We start from the raw sequence: 19,686 nt of genomic DNA on the forward strand, positions 1-19,686 counted from the left end.
AAAGCTTCCTTCATCGTCGCCAGATGCTTTTGATTCTTCTGTTCTCGAGACTCCTGATTCTTCGTTTTATGGTTCATCCTCAAACAACTGTAACTTTTCGTTTAGTGATAAGGCAAGAAATTTTTTTGCGTATGTATTACAAGTTAATTGTGAACTGATATCTAGAAAGGTCAGGACTTTGTAATGTTCAAGTGAAAGCTTAGATGTTGTTTGTTGTAGATCGTAAAGAAAATCTGCGACAAGAATTCCCGTGCTTGACTTATTAACCATTAGTCTTGATGTCTGATCCAGCGATAGAGATTCTGACTCTTCTATTTTTTCCAATATTATGCTCGCTTTTTCAAACTTTTTTCTATCAAGGTGTTTAATATCTCTCAAAACTTGCTCCCTGATTTCAGTTGAAACTTTTGTATCAATTTTGTCATCTCTAGTCTCATTCAACTCATCTTTGGCATTCTCCAAAATATTATCGGTCTGCTGTTGCGCGTCTTGTTGCGTGGTAGAAGGTGCTGGTGGAGACTTGCTTCTTTTTTAACAGTGATATTTGTTTTGCTTTCTCTCGGACATTTTTATTGTTGAGAAGTTGAGCAATTTGAGGTTGTTCATTCGCATACATTTGACGAGGAATTAGCACAAACTCTTCAGTGTGCATCTTGCTCCAGAAAAGCAATACACGCTAACGCAATCAGTTTAATTAGACGGATTCCAGAATCTGATCGAAAAATTTTGATTCTCTCACTTTTTTTAACTCGCCTGTCTGCAAGTTTACGTAGTGGTTTCTCGAATTTTTTTAATTCAACTTTATTGATTGGTACAACTCCAGAGAGCACGTTCATCACACAGTCACTCAAGAACCAAATGAAATCGCCCTGATGTAATATTTCTATTTGAGCTGTGTTCTCATTCCTCTTATTTGCCCATTGCTTGAGCATAAGCAAATGTTTCTTTTTCATTTGTAATTGTTGTAATGACTGCTTCAGGGGACGAAATGTAAAAAATAGAAGGATCCGGTCCAATTAGTTGCGATGAAAAACGTAAACCCTGACTGGTTTTTGGGTCGAGATCTATCATCAAATGTCCAAAGGGCTCCGCAGTTGCTAGTTTGTATGCTTCTTTAATCAGTTGGAGACAATTCAACTGTTTTCCAAGATATTCAATTTGTTGAATGTCACGAAGCGACTTGAATAATATTATGTGTGTTGTATTCAAATCAATGGTTCTGGACCATTTGCTTTGATGGAATAAATTATGCTTGACGTATATAACATGTAGTTTGCGATGACGTCCTGAGGTCGCTATTTTTAAAAATTCTTTATCGTTGAAGATTTCTTCACATGAATCGTCATAGATAAGCAGACAATGCGATAGTTTTTTTGTTATATCAAAGCCTGAGTATTTTAGAAACTCAATCCCTGGTATAACTCGTTGGATATCTTTGAAAAGTGATTGGAACTCTTTGTAAAAATAATAAATTTTTTCAAAACGTGGATAAAAGGTCGAACCTTTTAGCATTCGAAACAAGAGTTCTGTTTTACCACAACCACTTGGTCCTACAATTGACATAAATACCCTGTCATGTGTAAGAATAACTTTGTTCATAGTTTGGGATTAGGTAAAATGTAACCAACTAAACTCGATAAGAGAGCAATCCAAATTGATTTCTCTTCACAGCTTTCTGATAATAGAAAGAGCATAGAGAAGCAAAGAATGATCATTAAGACAATGATACTCACTTGAACAAAAAAATTACTTCGAGCCTTGGCACTGTTGAATTTGAACAACAACGCAATGGGGGCCTCTCCTTGTTGTTCACATCAAAGACTAAATTACTGATACCAGCGTCAGCCTCGTCTTTTTGATTCATTGGAGAAAAATAATTAATTGAAAAGTGAATTGAAACAAGAATGATATAAAATGTTACTTTTGAATTATTCACTGGGCAACTGTTTCATGTACCAGAACTCAAACAAATTAAAACCTTTAATATGACTTTTTATCTCTAGTTTATAACAAACAGTTGATGAGTCATTTTCCTTGAACGATGGTTGATTGAAGACTTTTTCAACTTCGGGGTGCTCCAAGACATATAACCGCAACTCAATTGGAGAAAAATATTTAATTGAAAAGTGAATTGAAACAAGAATGATATAAGATGTTAACTTTGAATTATTCACTGGGCAACTGTTTCATGTACCAGAACTCAAACAAATTAAAACCTTTAATATGACTTTTTATCTCTAGTTTATAACAAACAGTTGATGAGTCATTTTCCTTGAACGATGGTTGATTGAAGACTTTTTCAACTTCGGGGTGCTCCAAGACATATAACCGCAACTCATTCGGCATCTCATTAAGTGACAGCTCACGTTCTGATGGCGTTTTTTTCAATCTAAATTGAGGAACTTTTTTGTCCGCCCATTGCTTCCAACGTGGGATTCGCTGCTCGTTGGGGGACTGCATAGGCTTCTGGTTTGTTTGGTTCATAGCCATAATTGAACTGATTCCGATGTTCTCGAGCTCTCTGTTTATTTTTTACATACAGTTGGAAGTGATAGAAATTATCTATCACGGGCAGGAAAGCCCTAAAGCTGTCTAGCTCGTCGGGAGAAAGAGTAATGGTTGCAAAATAACGTTTTGCTGCTGCGCTATAAAGCGAATTGTAACGCGGTTGTTGTGCTGTGTTTGGCTTATTGTTGAGATAGTTCGCTCGGTTCTGTTGATCACTTGAAAAATTATTCTGTATTGGTGGAGAGGGATCCTGAACTCTGTTGAATATTACAATCGGCTGATCGTCAAGTGGAGTCAAGCAAGTGAATATCTTCAAGTTGTCTGACAGATAGGTTGTTTAAGTTGCCGTGTCTTCTCTGTGCATCACTTTGTGTCCACTGTGAAAATATTCTTGCTTTACGTTCCGCGCAGTGATTTGATAATTGATCGTTTGTTGAACGAAAGTTTGAATGAAGATAACAGGAGGGAACTTGTTCTTCTGATATTATCTCTGAGATTCGGGGACAATTTAGATCCTCCAGATTATAAACAGTTTTTTGTAAAAGCTTACTGAGGAGCTCACACTTTTCAATGCCTTTGGCAAAAAAATTTTTCGTGTGAATCGGAAACTGAAACTCAGACAGATTGTTTGCAAATCACAGTAAGGTATATCACCTTCGTCCCAATCAAGACCGTGTAGGTTATTGGTCAGCCAAATAACAGTTTGTCTATCGTGTGCGGGTAAATCAGCGAATTTAAGCGGTGGTTTGAAAAATATTGTATCGTTGTAACTGGAACACAAACTGAGTTCTTTTATAATGAATCCAAGTGACTTGAGTTTGAAACCTTCGAGATCGAGGACAATAATATTTGTGGTTTTGCTGCCAAAATTTTCTAGCATTCCAATTCACGAAACAATTGTGAATGAAAAATTTTCACTGATAGAATGAATAATATTCCTGTCAGGTGTCCAAAAAGACAATTGTTTACTGGTGAGTAACGGAAAGCGTAAACATATCCAGGGCCTTTGCTTCGGCAATCTTTTATAAATCCAGCGGCGTCATGCAATGCAGCATGAAGTCGTAGCACTTTGCTCCGTTTCAATAAAGGATCTAGTCTTGAATTATCAATTCCAATGAAACCACCATAGGGTCTAAATTTAAGTGCTATTTCTCCGTCAACTTCTGGATCTAACAAAGAACAAGCAGCTACGAAATATAATTGTCGATAACATATGTGTGTATAATTTATGTTACCTCTCAGTGATAAAACTTTCTCATGAATGAGCTTGATGTCTTTTGTTCCTATTGTGTTCATTATTTACTGTTTACCGAACGTGAGCGTTTAGAGTTTTTGTTTATAAATCTTTCAATTCTGATTGGTTGTCAACTTGAATAATAAATCAAGCACTCCGATTGGTCAATTTTTTTTGGACAGTTTTGTGACCCTGAACATGTTTGAACATGATCTGATGACTCTCCAATTAATATATCATTAATGATTTTATACATCTAATAACAGGTTAGTTGTTTTACTGTTGTTTTCACCAATTTATGTATGCATTTATGGACATAGGTGATTATGACCATAATTGTGCACATACTTAGGTAAAAACTTGTTTGTCTTGAAATCTGTATGTATGTATGTATATATGTATGTATGTATGTATGTTTGAATGTGTGTATGTATACATACATCCATACATACATATATAGATACTCACATACACATACATGCATACATATACATACATAAAAACATTCATACATGCATACAACAATACACACAAACATACATACATACATACATACATACATACATGTATACATACATACAAATACATATATACATATACAAGTTATATATATACATGCATATACATATATACATTTACATAATACATACATACATACATACATATATAGATACTCACATACATATACATGCATACATATACATACATAAATACATTCATACATGGATACAACAATACACACAAACATACATACATACATACCTACATACATGTATACATACATACATATACATATATACATATACAAGTTACATATATACATGCATATACATATATACATTTACGTAATACATACATACATACATACATCCATACTTACATATATAGATACTCACATACATATACATGCATACATATACATACATAAATACATTCATACATGCATACAACAATACACACAAACGTACATACATACAAACATACATACATACATATACATATATACATATATATGCATGTATGTATATATTGTGTATATGTATATATGTATGTAAATATGTAAAATAGGGGGGACATTTTACTTCATTTTAAAAAATTCTAATTGTTAATTGTCCCACCCCGTTGTAGATGGCCACCCCGCAGAAATTTCAAATTGTCCCACCCCATTGTTGTTGGGCCGAGAAAATCAGGCTTCCAAAAATGTCCGTCCCCCCCCCCCCCCGTTGAGGTTCTAGTCATTTTTTTATACTACTGGGGACTGGGGAGGAAGGAGATGAATATTTAAGCTCTCAAAATGAACGTGACATGATGCACTGCTTATTTTTGAGGAGTTTTCTTAGGTTTTGCAGAAGCGACAACAATATAAAAGATTTTAACCCTTCTTAACTGTAGAAAAGTGCTCGGAATATTTACCGAAAAAAAAATCTTGATATAAATTTGCCAGTTCTCCATAAGTAGTAATATCAGCTCCTAGCATCATCTTTTCAACTTGATTATGCCTGCATCACTCGAGGTAAGAAAATGTGAATACAACTAAAGAACAATTTGAACACATTTCATGTTAGACAGGAAATACAGGAGTTAATGAGAAACCTGCAAACCTCTAATTGAGCTTTCTCTATAAAAGTTTTGTCCGCCTTTCTGTACTTAGATCTATTACACTTCTGAAGGTAAAGCGTTGACTGTTATGAAACTCTAAATAAACGGCCAAAGTTTATTAAAACTGGCTTCAAAAACTCAGTTTACCATAAAACGTTGCCGTTTACGTTTAATTTTCTCATTGAGTGTACATTTAGCAGTGTCGTTGAAACAAGCAAAAAACAAACATCTGACAGTTTTTGGTTTTTACCAGTTGATTTTCAATTGAGGGCGAAACATGAAAAAGTCAAAGGGAAAATTGATCACTCAACAAATTGCATCAAAAGAAAATCAGGACTTATATGAACTAAAAAAATATTAGAATTTTAGTTTCGTTTTTATTCTGAACAAAAAAATAAATCTTCAATGTGAAAGGAATAGAAAATTAAGAAAGTTTAGGGGAAAAATGTATTACACAACAAATGTAATCCTCAACATTGGTGATATCGGCTACAATAATTTAAGCAAAAACGCAAAGCTGAAAGGCCAGATGTCACTATGCTATAAAATTTAATTTCATTGAAATTTCACCTTTGCAACAACGCTGTCACGAATTTATAAGAGATTCATGTTATTTGTCTCTTTAATACAATCAGAAAAAGTTCTTTAATACAATCACAAATTGAATACATTTCGATGACATTTTTTAAAAGTCCAGTTAGTTCAACCATTAATTGTACTAATTGTACTAATTGTACCATTAATTGTACCAAAAAAGTTAAAAAGTTTTTCAGTAATTCGTTTTTTGACATGCAAATTTAAAAACAAATCGTCTTACATTGACCATCAAAACCGACCTTTTTCAGAACTACTGAGTAAAAATATTGCACACGTTTTGAGCTTTTCGGAAAAAAACTTATGAGGTTGGATTAGAATAATAACCCATAAGAAAATGGGTTTCTTCGTGGTATTTCCTATTGAGCCTTCGCAAAAATACTTGACGCTAGTTTTTGTGTTTGCAAGCTTTGATTTTTAACTGCAAGTTTCTTTTATCTTGATTTTAATGTAACCAAAATCAAACTTTTCTTGACATCGATTTTACTTATAATATTTTAGTATTTGATTTATAGTGTTTTAGTATTTTTTTTTAGTATTTTTCAATCAAACTATTTTATGAGTGAGCAATTTCACTGAACTGAAAAATATATAACCCTTCAAGTTTTGATATATTCATGAAGCTGTTATGTTAAATGTTCAAAATGCTAGATCTCTTCAGTGGTGAAGTCTAAAAAACCAAATTTTCAATTATACGATGTCAGAATTTAAAACTTTCAATCTTTTAAAAATTTCAACGCAAATTCAAAAGGGTCTGACCAAACACTGGTCAGGGAAAAGCTGCATTAAAAAAGACCATAGGACTAATGTAATTGCCATCAAAATTCGTTTGAGAGCAACTAATCACCAAGAAGTTAATAGACCTAGATTGCAGAACAACGGCGCAAATTCTTACGGATAAAATCAGATAGAAGATTTCCATTTTTGCTTAGGATGTCAGATTTGATTAATCAGCACTAATTTGAGTATCAGGTAGAATTTGATCATTTTAATCATGAAATTCTTGAATTCACAATGCAATTTTTTGCCTAAAATGATAGAGGCATAATCAAATACAAATCAGAATATACGGGCACAGATATATAGCCAAAATTAAACGCACAAAAACCGCTTCAGTTTGTAAATTGTTACTGTTAGTCACCCCAGTCAACTTCGAATGGTTTTCTTGCAAGATTTTGCAAGATTCTCGAAGAATCTTGTAAGGAGATACGCCGTCTTGAAATAATTTTTTCCAAAATCTTGCAAGATATTGCTGCATGTAACCTGGCTAACTCATTTATATCAATCAACGCATAATACGTTGAAGATTAAAAGAACTAAGTTAATAAGGTGTCAGCCCTACATAACAATTGGTCGGTTTTCTTTTAAATCGTTGATAAATGGTGCCACGTGAATTGTTACGTAGTAAACGGACGAATTTTATAGCCAATCAGAATCGAGTATTTCTAAATAACAAATAGGCAAATAAACCGTTCCAAATAAGATTTAAATACGTTCTAATATACGTAGAAAGTTCCAATAAAGTTCAATTAGCCTAATTTTAAGTAAATATAAACACGAAATGTATCAATTAAGCTGGTTTTTGGCTTAAAATTTTTAGGCTATCTAGATAATTGTTGGAAAAATGCGAACTGATTTACATCAATAACATCAGACAAAAAACTAGTAAAAGAGCATCGAAAAAGCTTTGCCGTCTAAGTTTCACTTGTTGTCTTGATCGATGGCTTATACGTTGCTTTCTGAATAACACTTTGATACCTTATATAATGAATTGAATCCTCGGACTACTGATTGTTTTTGATATCATCAGAGTTTATATGGTGCCATCTTATTTAACAAAACGCTAATTCGGCTGATAGATCCAGCCTGTGTGAAGGCCCGCCGTGTTGCGTGTAGCCAGTATCAGTCGAAAGTGGTGCTCGAAGCAAAACAAAGAGGCCGACGAGAGAAAGAGAAAGTGAAGCGGCAAGGTAGTACCCAGTGCGTGCGAAAGAGTGAGGTCCGTGTGAAGGAATGTGCCCGCAGATCAGATAGTCGGCGAGAGCTGTGATATGAGCGTGTGGAGACAGAAGAGGCTAGCGGATACAGGCTAGGGGAACAGATGGGTGGATAAGATGGCCCTGGCAATTATGGTGCACATGGGTGACCTGCCCAATGCAGTGGAGAATTGACTGAGGTAGAAATTGAACAGCACTTTCGCATTTCTTCCCATGGCCAACAGAAACGAGGCGGCTGAAGAGGCCATCGCTTAATTCAACAACACATGTGCAATTTGGTTGCTTAAGCATCATAGAGAAACTCCAATTGAAAAGCAGCAAAACTGTAAGACAGAGCCGAAACTTTACAATTAATTTTTTGCAGTAAATTGATTTAAAAAAAAACTAAATTAGACGGCATTGACCCAACCCTAAAAAATTATCAGCGGTTTGCGTTACACTCATCATCAATTGCTTTAACACTAAACAGGCTTTACGGCAGGTAATTTATAGATAACCGGTCGCCATTAACCGCACAAAGCACAAATTTAGAGACGAAAAAATACCGATTTTAAAAATTTTTGGTAGATTTACCAAAAATTCGAGAAAATTGATACAGTCGGTTCGTATAACAGAAATAACCTCTGATATAGAGAAAATTGAGAGAAAATAATGCTAAATTGTTCCATATTGAAAATTTTTGGTCAATTTTTAGGCAATTAAAAAAAAATGGAAAATTATTACCAATATTGATAAACCGTATTTTTGGGCATGAAAGTGTCCAGTTTAGTGGATTACCGTTCCGTATTCAAGAAATTGCAAAAATTGACCAAATACAGAAAAAATTGGACAAAAGCACACAATTTTGACAAAGTTGTCAAAAATCAATTTTTCCAACAAGAAGGTTCGTTAATTTAGCGAAACTCAATAAACAGAAAAAGTTGGAAATTTTCAAAACCTCCGGCCTACAAAAAATTATCGAGTTACCATAATTTTTCTCATCGCTCGTTTATGTACCGTTTCTCGTCCGCGTCCTTTTCGTGCTTTAACTTTTCAATTATCCGTGTTCCGTTTTTATTTTCAATAACGTTGCTCTCCCAAAATGTTGCTTTCCATTTTCTTCCGCTACTTCTCTGGATTTCGATGTAGGATGTCACATGTGATGAAGTATGTTGTTGTTTTTGCTGTAGTATGTTGAGTATGCTAGTATGCTGGTTTTTTGTTTAGGTCTTATAGCTTTCTAGGGTGTGACTTAAGTTTATTCTCGATTTACGGCTGGATTGTCCTTTGACTTTTCAACATTACTAATTTACTAGCCCTTCTGTTGTAGTATATTGAATTTGCTGTATGTTTGTGTCTACTTGTATGATTGCTAGTTGGTTTGGTCTCGTTGCCTTCTAGGGTGTGATTTCAGTTTATTCTCGAGTTACGGCTGGATTGTTTCTTGACTTTTCCAACTGTCTTATTCTACAAATACACTATTGTAGTTTATTCAATTTTGCTGTAGTTTATATAATAACGTTAGTATGCTGATTGTTTGTTGTGGTTTTGGTTTTGCTAGGATGTGACTTAAGGTAATTCTGGAGTTACGGCTAGTAAATTTTTCGACCTTTTCATCCTTTAGTGCACTACTGTGTTGCCGTAAATTAATTTGTTGATATATTAAGCCCAAAAGGAACTATGCTAGATTGTCTTGTAGTAGCTTCTCTCCTTCTTCCTAGGGTGTGACTTAAGTTTGTTCTGGAGTTACGGCCAGGTTGTATGGTTGAGTTTTTGCTTAGGTCTGTTAACATAGTTTTTTCCGCCCTCATTTCCCGCCCGTTCTTTCTCCACCGTCCCGTTTTGTTGCGTTGCGCCGTTTTCGCTCAACTTCCGCCCGTCCTTTTTCCGTCCCGCATTGCTCGCTCGACTTCCCGTTCGTAACGTTTCCGTTTCGTCGCGCGTTCCAGGCTCGACTTCACGTGTGTCCTTTGTCTCCCTCTGAGTTGAGCACATAGCGTTCAGCGCTCCACTTCTGTTTTCATGGGCACTGTTTGCTCGACGACCTTTCGTGCTCTTTGGCCGGTTTGTTTTACAGATCGTCTACAGTGTGCTGCGTTTGGTCTCTTTTGTGTTGGGTTTATTTTGCGTGGAATTGGTTTGTTTGGAGTGTGCATATAAAAGATAACCGTTTGCAATGGTAGTTTTGCTGGTTTTCGGAAATATTAACATCGTGATGTCTAATAGTTTTGATCAAAAAGTCCAAAAATTGTACGCTGCCAGGTCAAAGCGTGAAGCGGAATTGCATGCTATACAAGAAGATATCCTTCATTGCATAAATAGTCAAAGTAGGTGAGTGAAAGTTGAACGCCTAGTAACAAAGTGCAACGAAGCTTTCACGACTGTTGTGGACAGAAAAAGGACTTGATTGTATTTGCTGGAAAAACGGAGGATCCAAGTGCACTTGTTCCTTCATTAGAGCCTTACTTGGAAGCAATGACAACTTAGATACTCACTTCAGCACGAAACTACATCAACTCTGCTGATGATAAAATGAGTGAGTTCCAGGAACAAAGGGCTTCAATTCGTTCTAGACTTCCCTCAATTTATGGCCTTGTCAAAAACATCTAGTCAGCGTAAATATGATTACGTTATTGCTAAAATGAAGCGCGAAGAAATTGAAAAACAGAATGAGGCTGCCATTTGCCTTGCTAAACAGAAAAAGCAAATGAAAATAGATGAACTGGAGGAAAACAACACGAAACGATTGGCAAAGGCAACTCTGCAAGAATTTGAATTGCTGGAGGCCGTTTCTAAAGGTAGACAATCTGAAACAACTGCAAGTGCTAGGAGCCCAATGAGAAGTCAAAAGGCTGTCCAAGACAGGATCAACACCTCACCTGCCTTAAGTTTTAACAATGAGGAGAAAAATAGTTAGCCTGAGGTTACGATTGACCCTCCAGAGTGTCCTAGCCACAACAACGGCAAAACAGTGGAAGATCACAACACTGAAATTTCGAGTCACTGTATTCCAAAAAATTGTCGAGGCAATTACATTTTAAGCAATGAGACCTTGCAGCAACTCGACCCTTATTATACTCCACCTGAAAATTTTTGGCTGCTGCTAACACACAGGCGTTGTACCAGGCACACCTACGGGCGCAAATGATCTAAACCGGCCAACAAGGCACGGCACTTCTGTGCATAACTAACCAAGGAACCGCAGATAGTCACCCGCCTTCTGTACACGCCCCAGGGGCTTCTCCACAACCAATTCAAGAGCCCATTCGACCACGAATAAATCAAAACAATTCGTCCGATTTTTTTCCTCACGCACAACTTCAAATTTCAGAAACCAGGGGAGCTGAAACATCAAGTCTGCCTAAGAATAATTCGGGCCAGCGTATATGCTCCCGACAGTAAATTAATTTTGTTCCCCGAGCACCAATCGCCACTCTTCCTCCTTTTCCGACAACAAATCATCCAGCCCCCGCAATGAACGTTCCCTTGCAACCAAGCTCCCCAACAAGTCCAAACACTCAACAGCACAACTCTGAACCCGCTCATCCTAATGACCTTCCCATTCCGAACCCAGTTTCTGCACCAAACCTCACTGCTCCCATCCAACACGCCCCATTTGATTAATCAGCCTCTCGTCCACAACACTTTTCAAGACAATACTAACCAAGCACACAAAGTCGTACGTTCAGTTGCTCCTCCTGTTACAAAAATTCCCAATCTCCCTCTTGGCCAACACTTGGTGCCAAATATGAGTTATTGGCGTTTTCCACATCACAGACCGTCATTAGTCAACCAGGACATTGATACCGTAAATAATGTTGCTCCAAATGTACAGGCACACATCGCACCATCAGTTACTAATTTTCCACAACAAATATATTCAAATTCACCCCCTTTGATTGATATGCAATCACCACCCGGCACACAACAGGAAAACCCGATCGCAACTACAAGTAATATTGTACCTGGTCTAGCCACTCTGGTTTTCCAATCAACAAATCTTTATGTTGGGCCCACACCGTTGAGTTGGAGTGGTCCGCAGGTGTCTGTGCCCGCCCCTTCAATAGCAGGCAATGCGTCATTGATTAGGGAGTTGGCTGATGCAATAACAGCAAAAAAATGACCCCTTGCCAGAATTGAATCCATTACAATCTCTTGCCAATGGCAATCCATTACAAACGCACGAGTGGTATGGTCAATTCAAAAACGCGATTGACTCGAAATTTCTAACTGATGATGTTAAATTGACATACCTCAAAAAACTCGTCACCGGTAAAGCAAAAATTGCAATCGCCGAGTTTGCTTATTGTGGTTTAATTTACAAGGATGCACTAAGGACCTTAGAAAGTAAATTTGGCCAGCCACAGGCAGTCGTAAGTGCACACTTGGTTAAACTAAGCAATTTTTCGCCTCCTAAAATGCACAATAGTGATAACATCATTAACTATTCTGCAGCCATATCCAGCCTCCTTGGAGTTTTCAAGTCACTATCATAAGATGCTGACTTGAAAAGCTCTTCCCTACTTAACCAAGCGGTACAGAAGATACCACCAAACATGAAAGAGTCAAGGTCGCTCTTTACGGTTAAGAAGCACTGGGTTAAGCCTACCATCCTGGACTTTAACGACTGGCGTAAAGAAAAGGCTGAGGCCCATGATCTTATGAAACAAAGCGCAATCAAGGCAAGGCCTGAAGATAACCGCACTTCAGTAACCAAGACCAAAACAGCCTCAAAAGTGTTTGCATCAAATTCACAACAAAAGGGAAAAAACGAAGCAAATGCCATCTTCTTCCACAAACACTTACTCCTGCTGTATTGTATGCAAAGGTAACCACCGACTAGGGGATTGTCGAGTTTTCAAGGAAAGGACTTTGTGGCGGAAAGGAAGTTTATGGCGGAAAATAAACTTTGGTTTTCGTGCTTACGCGATAAGCACACATTCTGCCAGTGCCCTCAACCGAGAAAGTGCCGAGCTTAGGGCTGCAATAGTTCGCATAACACACTATTGCGTGGAACAGATAGGTTTTTCCCAACAAAACAGTCAACAAATCCTAATACCATTAAGCCTTCTGGCAAAACTTGTCAAAGTAAAGCAACTACTAGTCAAGAACCATCTAATAGGACCACAACAATGTCATCTGTTACTGATGTTAAAGGGCTTCTCCAGGTATCTGAATTGCATTTGGTCAATTCGTCCGGTTTAGATACCAAGGCTTTAGTTTTGTATGATACCGCCTCCAGTATTTTTAGGGTGGCCGGTAGTCTCGCAGATAGACTCGGTTTGCACGGTAAAGCACTAAAATAAATTGTCAAGTGTATTAATACCGAGGAAGTATTTGATACTAGGGTTGTTGAAGTTACTGTGAAACCAAGAGAACATGAGGATTTCGAACCATTTACCATCAACCCTTTCATTAAAGAGAGTCTGAACGTCGGCTCTGATATAATTAATTTACAGGCCCTAAAAGAGACTTACCCACACTTAGCAGTCCTTGATCCCGTGACATTTTCCTATAAAGACATTGAGATGATACTCGGACAAGATGTCTAATGCCTTCCGCCCGTTAGAAAACTTCTCTGCCGATGAAAAGCGTTTACCCGTTGCCGTACGCTTACCCATAGGTTGGTTCATAAGCGGTCCGTTGCAATCAAGTTCTGGTTTAACCTCAAAGTGCTTTAAAGTGAATATCGAACATGACAAGGAGTTAGCAATTCAAGTAAAGTCATGGTACGAAATTGAATCCGTTGGGGCAAACAAGCAGGTCGACTCAAGATTTGCAGCAGACGCAAGGTCTCACGAAATCTTCAAGAATAAGACGGTACACAATGGCCTGAGATACAATGTCGGAATGCTGTTGGCATCAGACAACACCAAGCTCCTAAATAATTACTTCTCCTCATTTTTGCAACTAAAATCTCTCGAAAAACGATTGTTCAAGGATGAAGACCGTGGAGAGGAGTATACTAGTACAATCAATGAAGACCTAAATAAGAGGTATGCAATTGAGGTTCCAAACGCTCACAAGGTTGAGAGCCGGTCCGATAAAGAGTGGTACTTACCCCACCATCCGGTTTTAAACCTGAACAAACCGGGCAAGGTGCGTAGGGTGCTCAATGGAGCAGCAAAGTTTCAGGGTGCCTCACTGAATAAATCTTTGCTCATTGGCCCTGAACTGCTCCAAAACCTTATTTACGTACTTCTTCGCTTCCGACAACATCCACATGTCGTCTCTGCCGATATCGAGGGAAGGTTTCTACAGCTTGGTGTATTACCATCAGATCAACCATCACTTCGCTTTCTGTGGCGGAAGGACCCCACAAATAACGTTGTAGTAATATACGCTCCATATATTTGGGGCTAAAGACTTGCCCACATGCGCCAACTATGCTTTACAGCGCATTGCGAAAGACAATGCCATGTCTTACCCCGAAGCTGAAAAAGCCGTCCTTGAAAACCTCTATATGGACGATTACCTTGACTCGGTGGAGTCTGGTGAGAAGGCCACCAATAGATCGATGAAATTGGTACATCTTCTCCTTCTCGGTGGGTTCAAGTTTACAAAGTTTGTAAGCAATGTGCCACGTCTGGTTGATCGAATTGATTGTCCTTCTGAATCTACTGAGCCTAAAGTTATTGTGTCATGTCAGGAGGATTCATCGCATGTGCTAGGCCTAAAGTTGGATCACACTAATGACACTTTAGTTGTGAGTAGGGGTACAAGCTGCGCTATCAACAAGTCCCTCACGCAACGCTTGGTCCTAAGTCTTGTCTGGAAAGTCTTTGACCGCATTGGTCTTGTCGCACCGTTTACTGTTGGTGCTCGACTTCTCTTAAAGGACATCTTGCGTGTCATAGAACAACAATGGGATGACGAGTTTCCACAGGAATTGGTTCAAAGATTTTTGGTTTGGAGTGCGGACTTATCAAAGCTTGAAAACATCAAAATTCCCTGAAGTTAATTTAGTAGACCCTTTGATAATATAAAGTTGCATATGTTCGGTGACAGTTCCCAGGATTATTTCAGTGCGGTCTTATTCTTGCGAGCCCGAAAAAAAAACTCGCATGGGCGAAGCAGAAAACAAAGCTTGCGTTTGTTTGGGGGAAAGCGCGCGTGGCGCCAATGAAAGCAATGACTGTACCAAAACTCGAATTAAAAGCAGCTCTACTTGCCACTCGACTGAAAATGGACATTATTCAGGCACTTACAGTAACTGTTATCCAAGTATTAATGTGGACAGACAGCACGATTGTTCTTCAGTGGATAAACTCTAATGAAAAGCAACCAATCTTTGTTGCAAACCGCGTTTGTTAAAATTTGGAGTACACCATCGTTGACCAATGGAACCACGTCGCAACTAAAGATAATCCAGCTGACGCTGGAACGCGTGGAATGTCCGCTGAGATTTTGCAACCAAGCAGTTGGATCAAAGGTCCACATTTCCTTACTAATTCACGTTTCCCGTTTGAACCGAACAAAGACGTCATTAAAAACATCAAAATTGGCGTCAACCAAGCCGTCACTATAGAGGTCAATGTATCTCTGACTACATCTGTCAAAAACAGATAACTCGCGTTCTTTCAATATTTCCGTTTGATAAGTTTAGTTCATATCAAAAGTACATGCGTATTGTCGCATACGTTCTCCTGCTTTCGCCCAAACATGCCGGCTACCGTAATCTCGATGGTAGCATTACTGACCCTACTGAGTTTGGCGAAGCCGAGCGTCATCTACAGTACTCGGTGTAAGGAGAGTCTTTTGAAACCGAAAGGAAAGATCTTCTTGACAAAAAATCTGTTAAGCGGAGCAGCCCAATCGCTCCACATTCACCTTTCTTTAGTCCAAATGGTCTAATCCGTTCCTCGGGCTGCATCAAGCGATCAATGGAAATTGGCTTTAACGTAAAGTACCCAATCATCTTAGATGCACATCATCTGTTTGTAAAACTGTTCCTCCGTGAACACATCCAAGTAAAGCATCATCATCAAAGCATTGAATACCTAAGATCAATTATGCAGGAACACGATACAGTACTGAAACTAAGATCATCTTTGCGTTCCATCAAAGCACACTGCCTTAGATGCCGAAAATTCCAAGCTCTAACTATGCAACCAATCATGTCTGACTCAACCTAGAAGAGATTTGCTTACCAGTATCCTCCCTTCACGAAGACCGGCGTTGACTACCCTGGGCCGTTCTAAGTTACTGTTCGCGGTACTAATGAGAAAAAGTGGGGCTTCCTCTTCACCTGTCTCACTACTCGAGCTGTCCATGTCGAGATAGTTACATCCATGGACACCAGTTCTTGTGTTATGGGAGTTGAGCGGTTTGTGTCACGTAGGGGTACACCTGCCATGATTTGGTCCGACAATGGTACTAACTTTATTGGAGCGGAGAAAGAATTCCGAGAAAGTATTGAAAAGTAGAAAGTTGTCAATATTGCAATTGATCTCGCTCACAAAGGTATAAAATGCCACGCAACGCACCACATCAGGGTGGTATTTGGGAGAGGTTGGTACGCAGTTTCAGGCGCGTGTTGTATACTGTTCTTGGGACGCGTCGCCTCACGGATGAGGTACTGCATACTACCTTTTGTATCGTGGAGAATGCTCTCAATTGGCGTCCTTTAACACCCGTAAGCGCTGATCCATGCAATTTGAACGCTATAACTCCTAACCACTTTCTTTTAGGAGAATACTCTACCGGTATTCCGTCTACTGTCGGCAATAATGAATATGACCATCGTAAACGTTAAGCACGTGCTAAGTCGTACGCTAATACGATCTGGTCCCATTGGATCAGAGAGTATGTACCGACGTTGAACCGACGCTCTAAGTGGCAGACGCCTGTCGAGCAACACCTTAAGACCGGCGACTTGGTTTGGATAGTTGAAGAAACCAACCCTAGGGATTACTACCCAACGGATTGTGGAGCTCCGTTACGGCTCTGATAGCGTCGCGCACTCCGCCGTTTTTCGTACGTCCGCTTGTAAAACTTGTACCAGTTTTCCCAACATCTTCTTCCGGCCCGAAGGATGTTACGTAGTAAATGGACGAATTTTAGCCAATCAGAATTGAGTATATTTCAAATAACAAATAGGCATATAAACCGTTCCAAATAAGATTTAAATACGTTCTAATAGGCGTAGAAAAATCCGAAAAAGTTCGTTTAGCCTAATTTTAAGTAAATATAACCACGAAATGTATCGATTAAGCTGGTTTTCGGCTGAAAATTTTTAGGTTATCTAGACAATTGTTGGATGAATACGAACTAATTTACGTCAATAACATCAGACAAAAAACTAGTAAAAGAGCATCGAAAAAGCCTTGCCGTCTAAGTTTCACTTGTTGTCTTGACCGATCGCTTATACGTTGCTTTCTGAATAACACGTTGTTACCTTATATAATGAATTGAATCCTCGGACTACTGATTTTTTTGGATATTATCAGAGTTTATATGAATTATCTTTAATTTAATCGTGCCTTCCTTCATCAATTTGATCATGGTTTTGTAGAATGAATTAAAAGTTATACAAATAATTTGAACAGATTTTACGCAGACTGAACACGCAACTTCTTTGGAAAACGATCTGAATTTTATCCGTAACTGCTTTGGGAACTCTTTACTTTTTCGAGTTAAAATTCTATTTTTATTTAAAACTTACAATCAATTAAAATGAATTTAAAAATAAATTGAGGTGATACTGAAAGAAGCCCTAATAAACAGGCAGTTTACAATGTATAATAACAATTTGTGTATCTGTTTCCATCAATGAGCGTACATAAAAATTTCTGTTTGAAAGCTCATTTTTGTTGACAATTGTAATAACATGAATCAGGTTTTATTCTGCAGTCTGTTTACACCCAATTGCTCGGTTTTTTTATTTTCATTGTAATTTTCTTGTCTAATGCTACCTAAACTACTATTTATTTTAAAATATTTTGTAAAGGTTCTTTCAAAAGATGGCTATGGTGAAAGATCTTGCCAAAGATTAATTTTTTACAAGACTATCGCAGCAGCCTTACACCAAAGCCGGCCGCGAGCGAGGTTTTTGAAAGATAATGAATACAACAGTTTTTCAGAGACTTGCAAGAGTCTTACCAGGTAACCTTTCATTTGTAAACAGCTGTAAAAAGAGTCCGAAGAAACTCTGCTTCAATAAATCTCCACAATTTTTGTTTCAATTTTTTTGTGACAATATCTTCTGAAAATGAATTTTTGGAAAAAATTGTTTTTGTTATTTTTTTTCACTGAACAATGAATGTACTCATCTCAATTTGATGACCTGACATCAGCGCCCCTGAATCATTTCTTCCTATTTTGTTTTTACAAGACGGTTATCTTGACAGATTTTTACAGTAACATACTCGGTTAAGACTATGTATATTCTTGCGAGTCTTAAATCTGAACTGTGGAATTATTGTGCCTTTGGGAAAAGCCAAATCAACAAACTTAAAGTGATTGATCTCAACTCAAATCAAAAGAAATTGTAAGTCTTTTGACATGTAAATGGTGAGTTGAACGCATATATTTGTTACGGCGTGTAATTTACGATGCAATTCGACATTAAAAAGCATTCGCCGTTCGCCTGAGAAAAGTTCGGTATCTAGAATAAAAGCATCTTCAAGTAGTAAGTGCACAAAGGATCTTTTCCGTTTGTGCCACCCAGCTTAGTGGGCGCATATCATTTGCATCCCCAGACGCACGTACCATATTTTAACAATGATTTACTATGTAATGGTACGTACTCTGTAACAGGGGGGGGGGGGGGGAGGGGGCATAACATACTGGGGGGGGCACAAACGGAAAAGATCCCTGTACAATTTGTAACTTACACGGTAGAAACTGCGGCAGTGGCGACGGGCGATACAGCACTTTGGAAAAAAGAGCTCACATTCAGTGGATCTTCATCTTTCGTTTGTTCTTTCTTGTTTGTTTTGCCTTCATTATGTTTTTCTTCTTTCGAATTTGACATTGCTAATGAATTATTTCACGAATAACTTTTGTTCAGCTCGGCTTTTTTTAGCTGCGGAGTAAAACTCGATCACATGGCTAAAACTTTACCACGTTTTGGTCGAGCTTTGGGACGCTTTTTGTTCGTGAATTTTACTAAAATGTTCTTTAGATAGGCAGCTCAGCGCTGGTAATCAATGACAACAAATTTGCGTTATTTTGCTTCAGGTTGAGGAACTAAATGAGAAAAAAAAATCAAGTAATCATCCGTAGGGAGGAGTCACCTCATTTTCAGCGCCTGATTATGTGTGAAACGCCCATTTTCAGAGACTGATTATACAAGAAATTCAGATTGTTGTATGTACCGCACTTTCTCTAAAGTTATAAATTTGTTGTCACAGCTTTTTAAGTGATTTCAGTGAAAATCTTACAAACAGACGCCTTCTAGTAATAAGCAACTTGCTTTTCAGTGTTACGAGATTATTTGCAGCAGCGGAAGAAGATGTGGGTAGAGTCCACGAGAATGAGGATCAATCCTCTAGAAAGGGGAACGAAATACATTATTTGAAAAAAATTGAAAGAATGAAAACTGCTGCGTTTATCTTACAAAGTTTTAGCAAAAAAAAATGTGCAAGGACTATGAGATGAAAATTGGGAACTCTTATGTCCCGCTGGTTTACACTTAAACTATGAACAAAATGCTTGACCACAGTGATAATTAAAAACCGCTCAAACAGCCCATGAAAAGACTTCAGCTGGGTGTTCATTCCAATTTTAAATTGAACCAAAGATGATGCTCAACATAAGTTCAACCCACATTTG

At 38.0% G+C, this 19,686-nt stretch overlaps 1 protein-coding gene across 1 annotated transcript in view; it reads right to left on the reverse strand.

The window, feature by feature from the left end:
• The window catches only part of LOC142340320 (uncharacterized), a 35,653-nt gene extending 16,766 nt beyond the window's left edge, over positions 1-18,887 (reverse strand). Inside the window, exon 1 of the mRNA XM_075390895.1 lies at positions 18,747-18,887. Coding sequence (XP_075247010.1) covers positions 18,747-18,886 — 140 coding nt within the window. The 5' untranslated portion in view covers position 18,887. The remainder of the gene's footprint in view (positions 1-18,746) is intronic.
• Between the last annotated feature and the right edge of the window lie 799 nt (positions 18,888-19,686).

This window comes from Convolutriloba macropyga, chromosome 5, assembly GCF_964194025.1.
Source record: "Convolutriloba macropyga chromosome 5, txConMacr16.3, whole genome shotgun sequence".
NCBI classification, from domain to species: Eukaryota; Metazoa; Xenacoelomorpha; order Acoela; family Convolutidae; genus Convolutriloba; species Convolutriloba macropyga.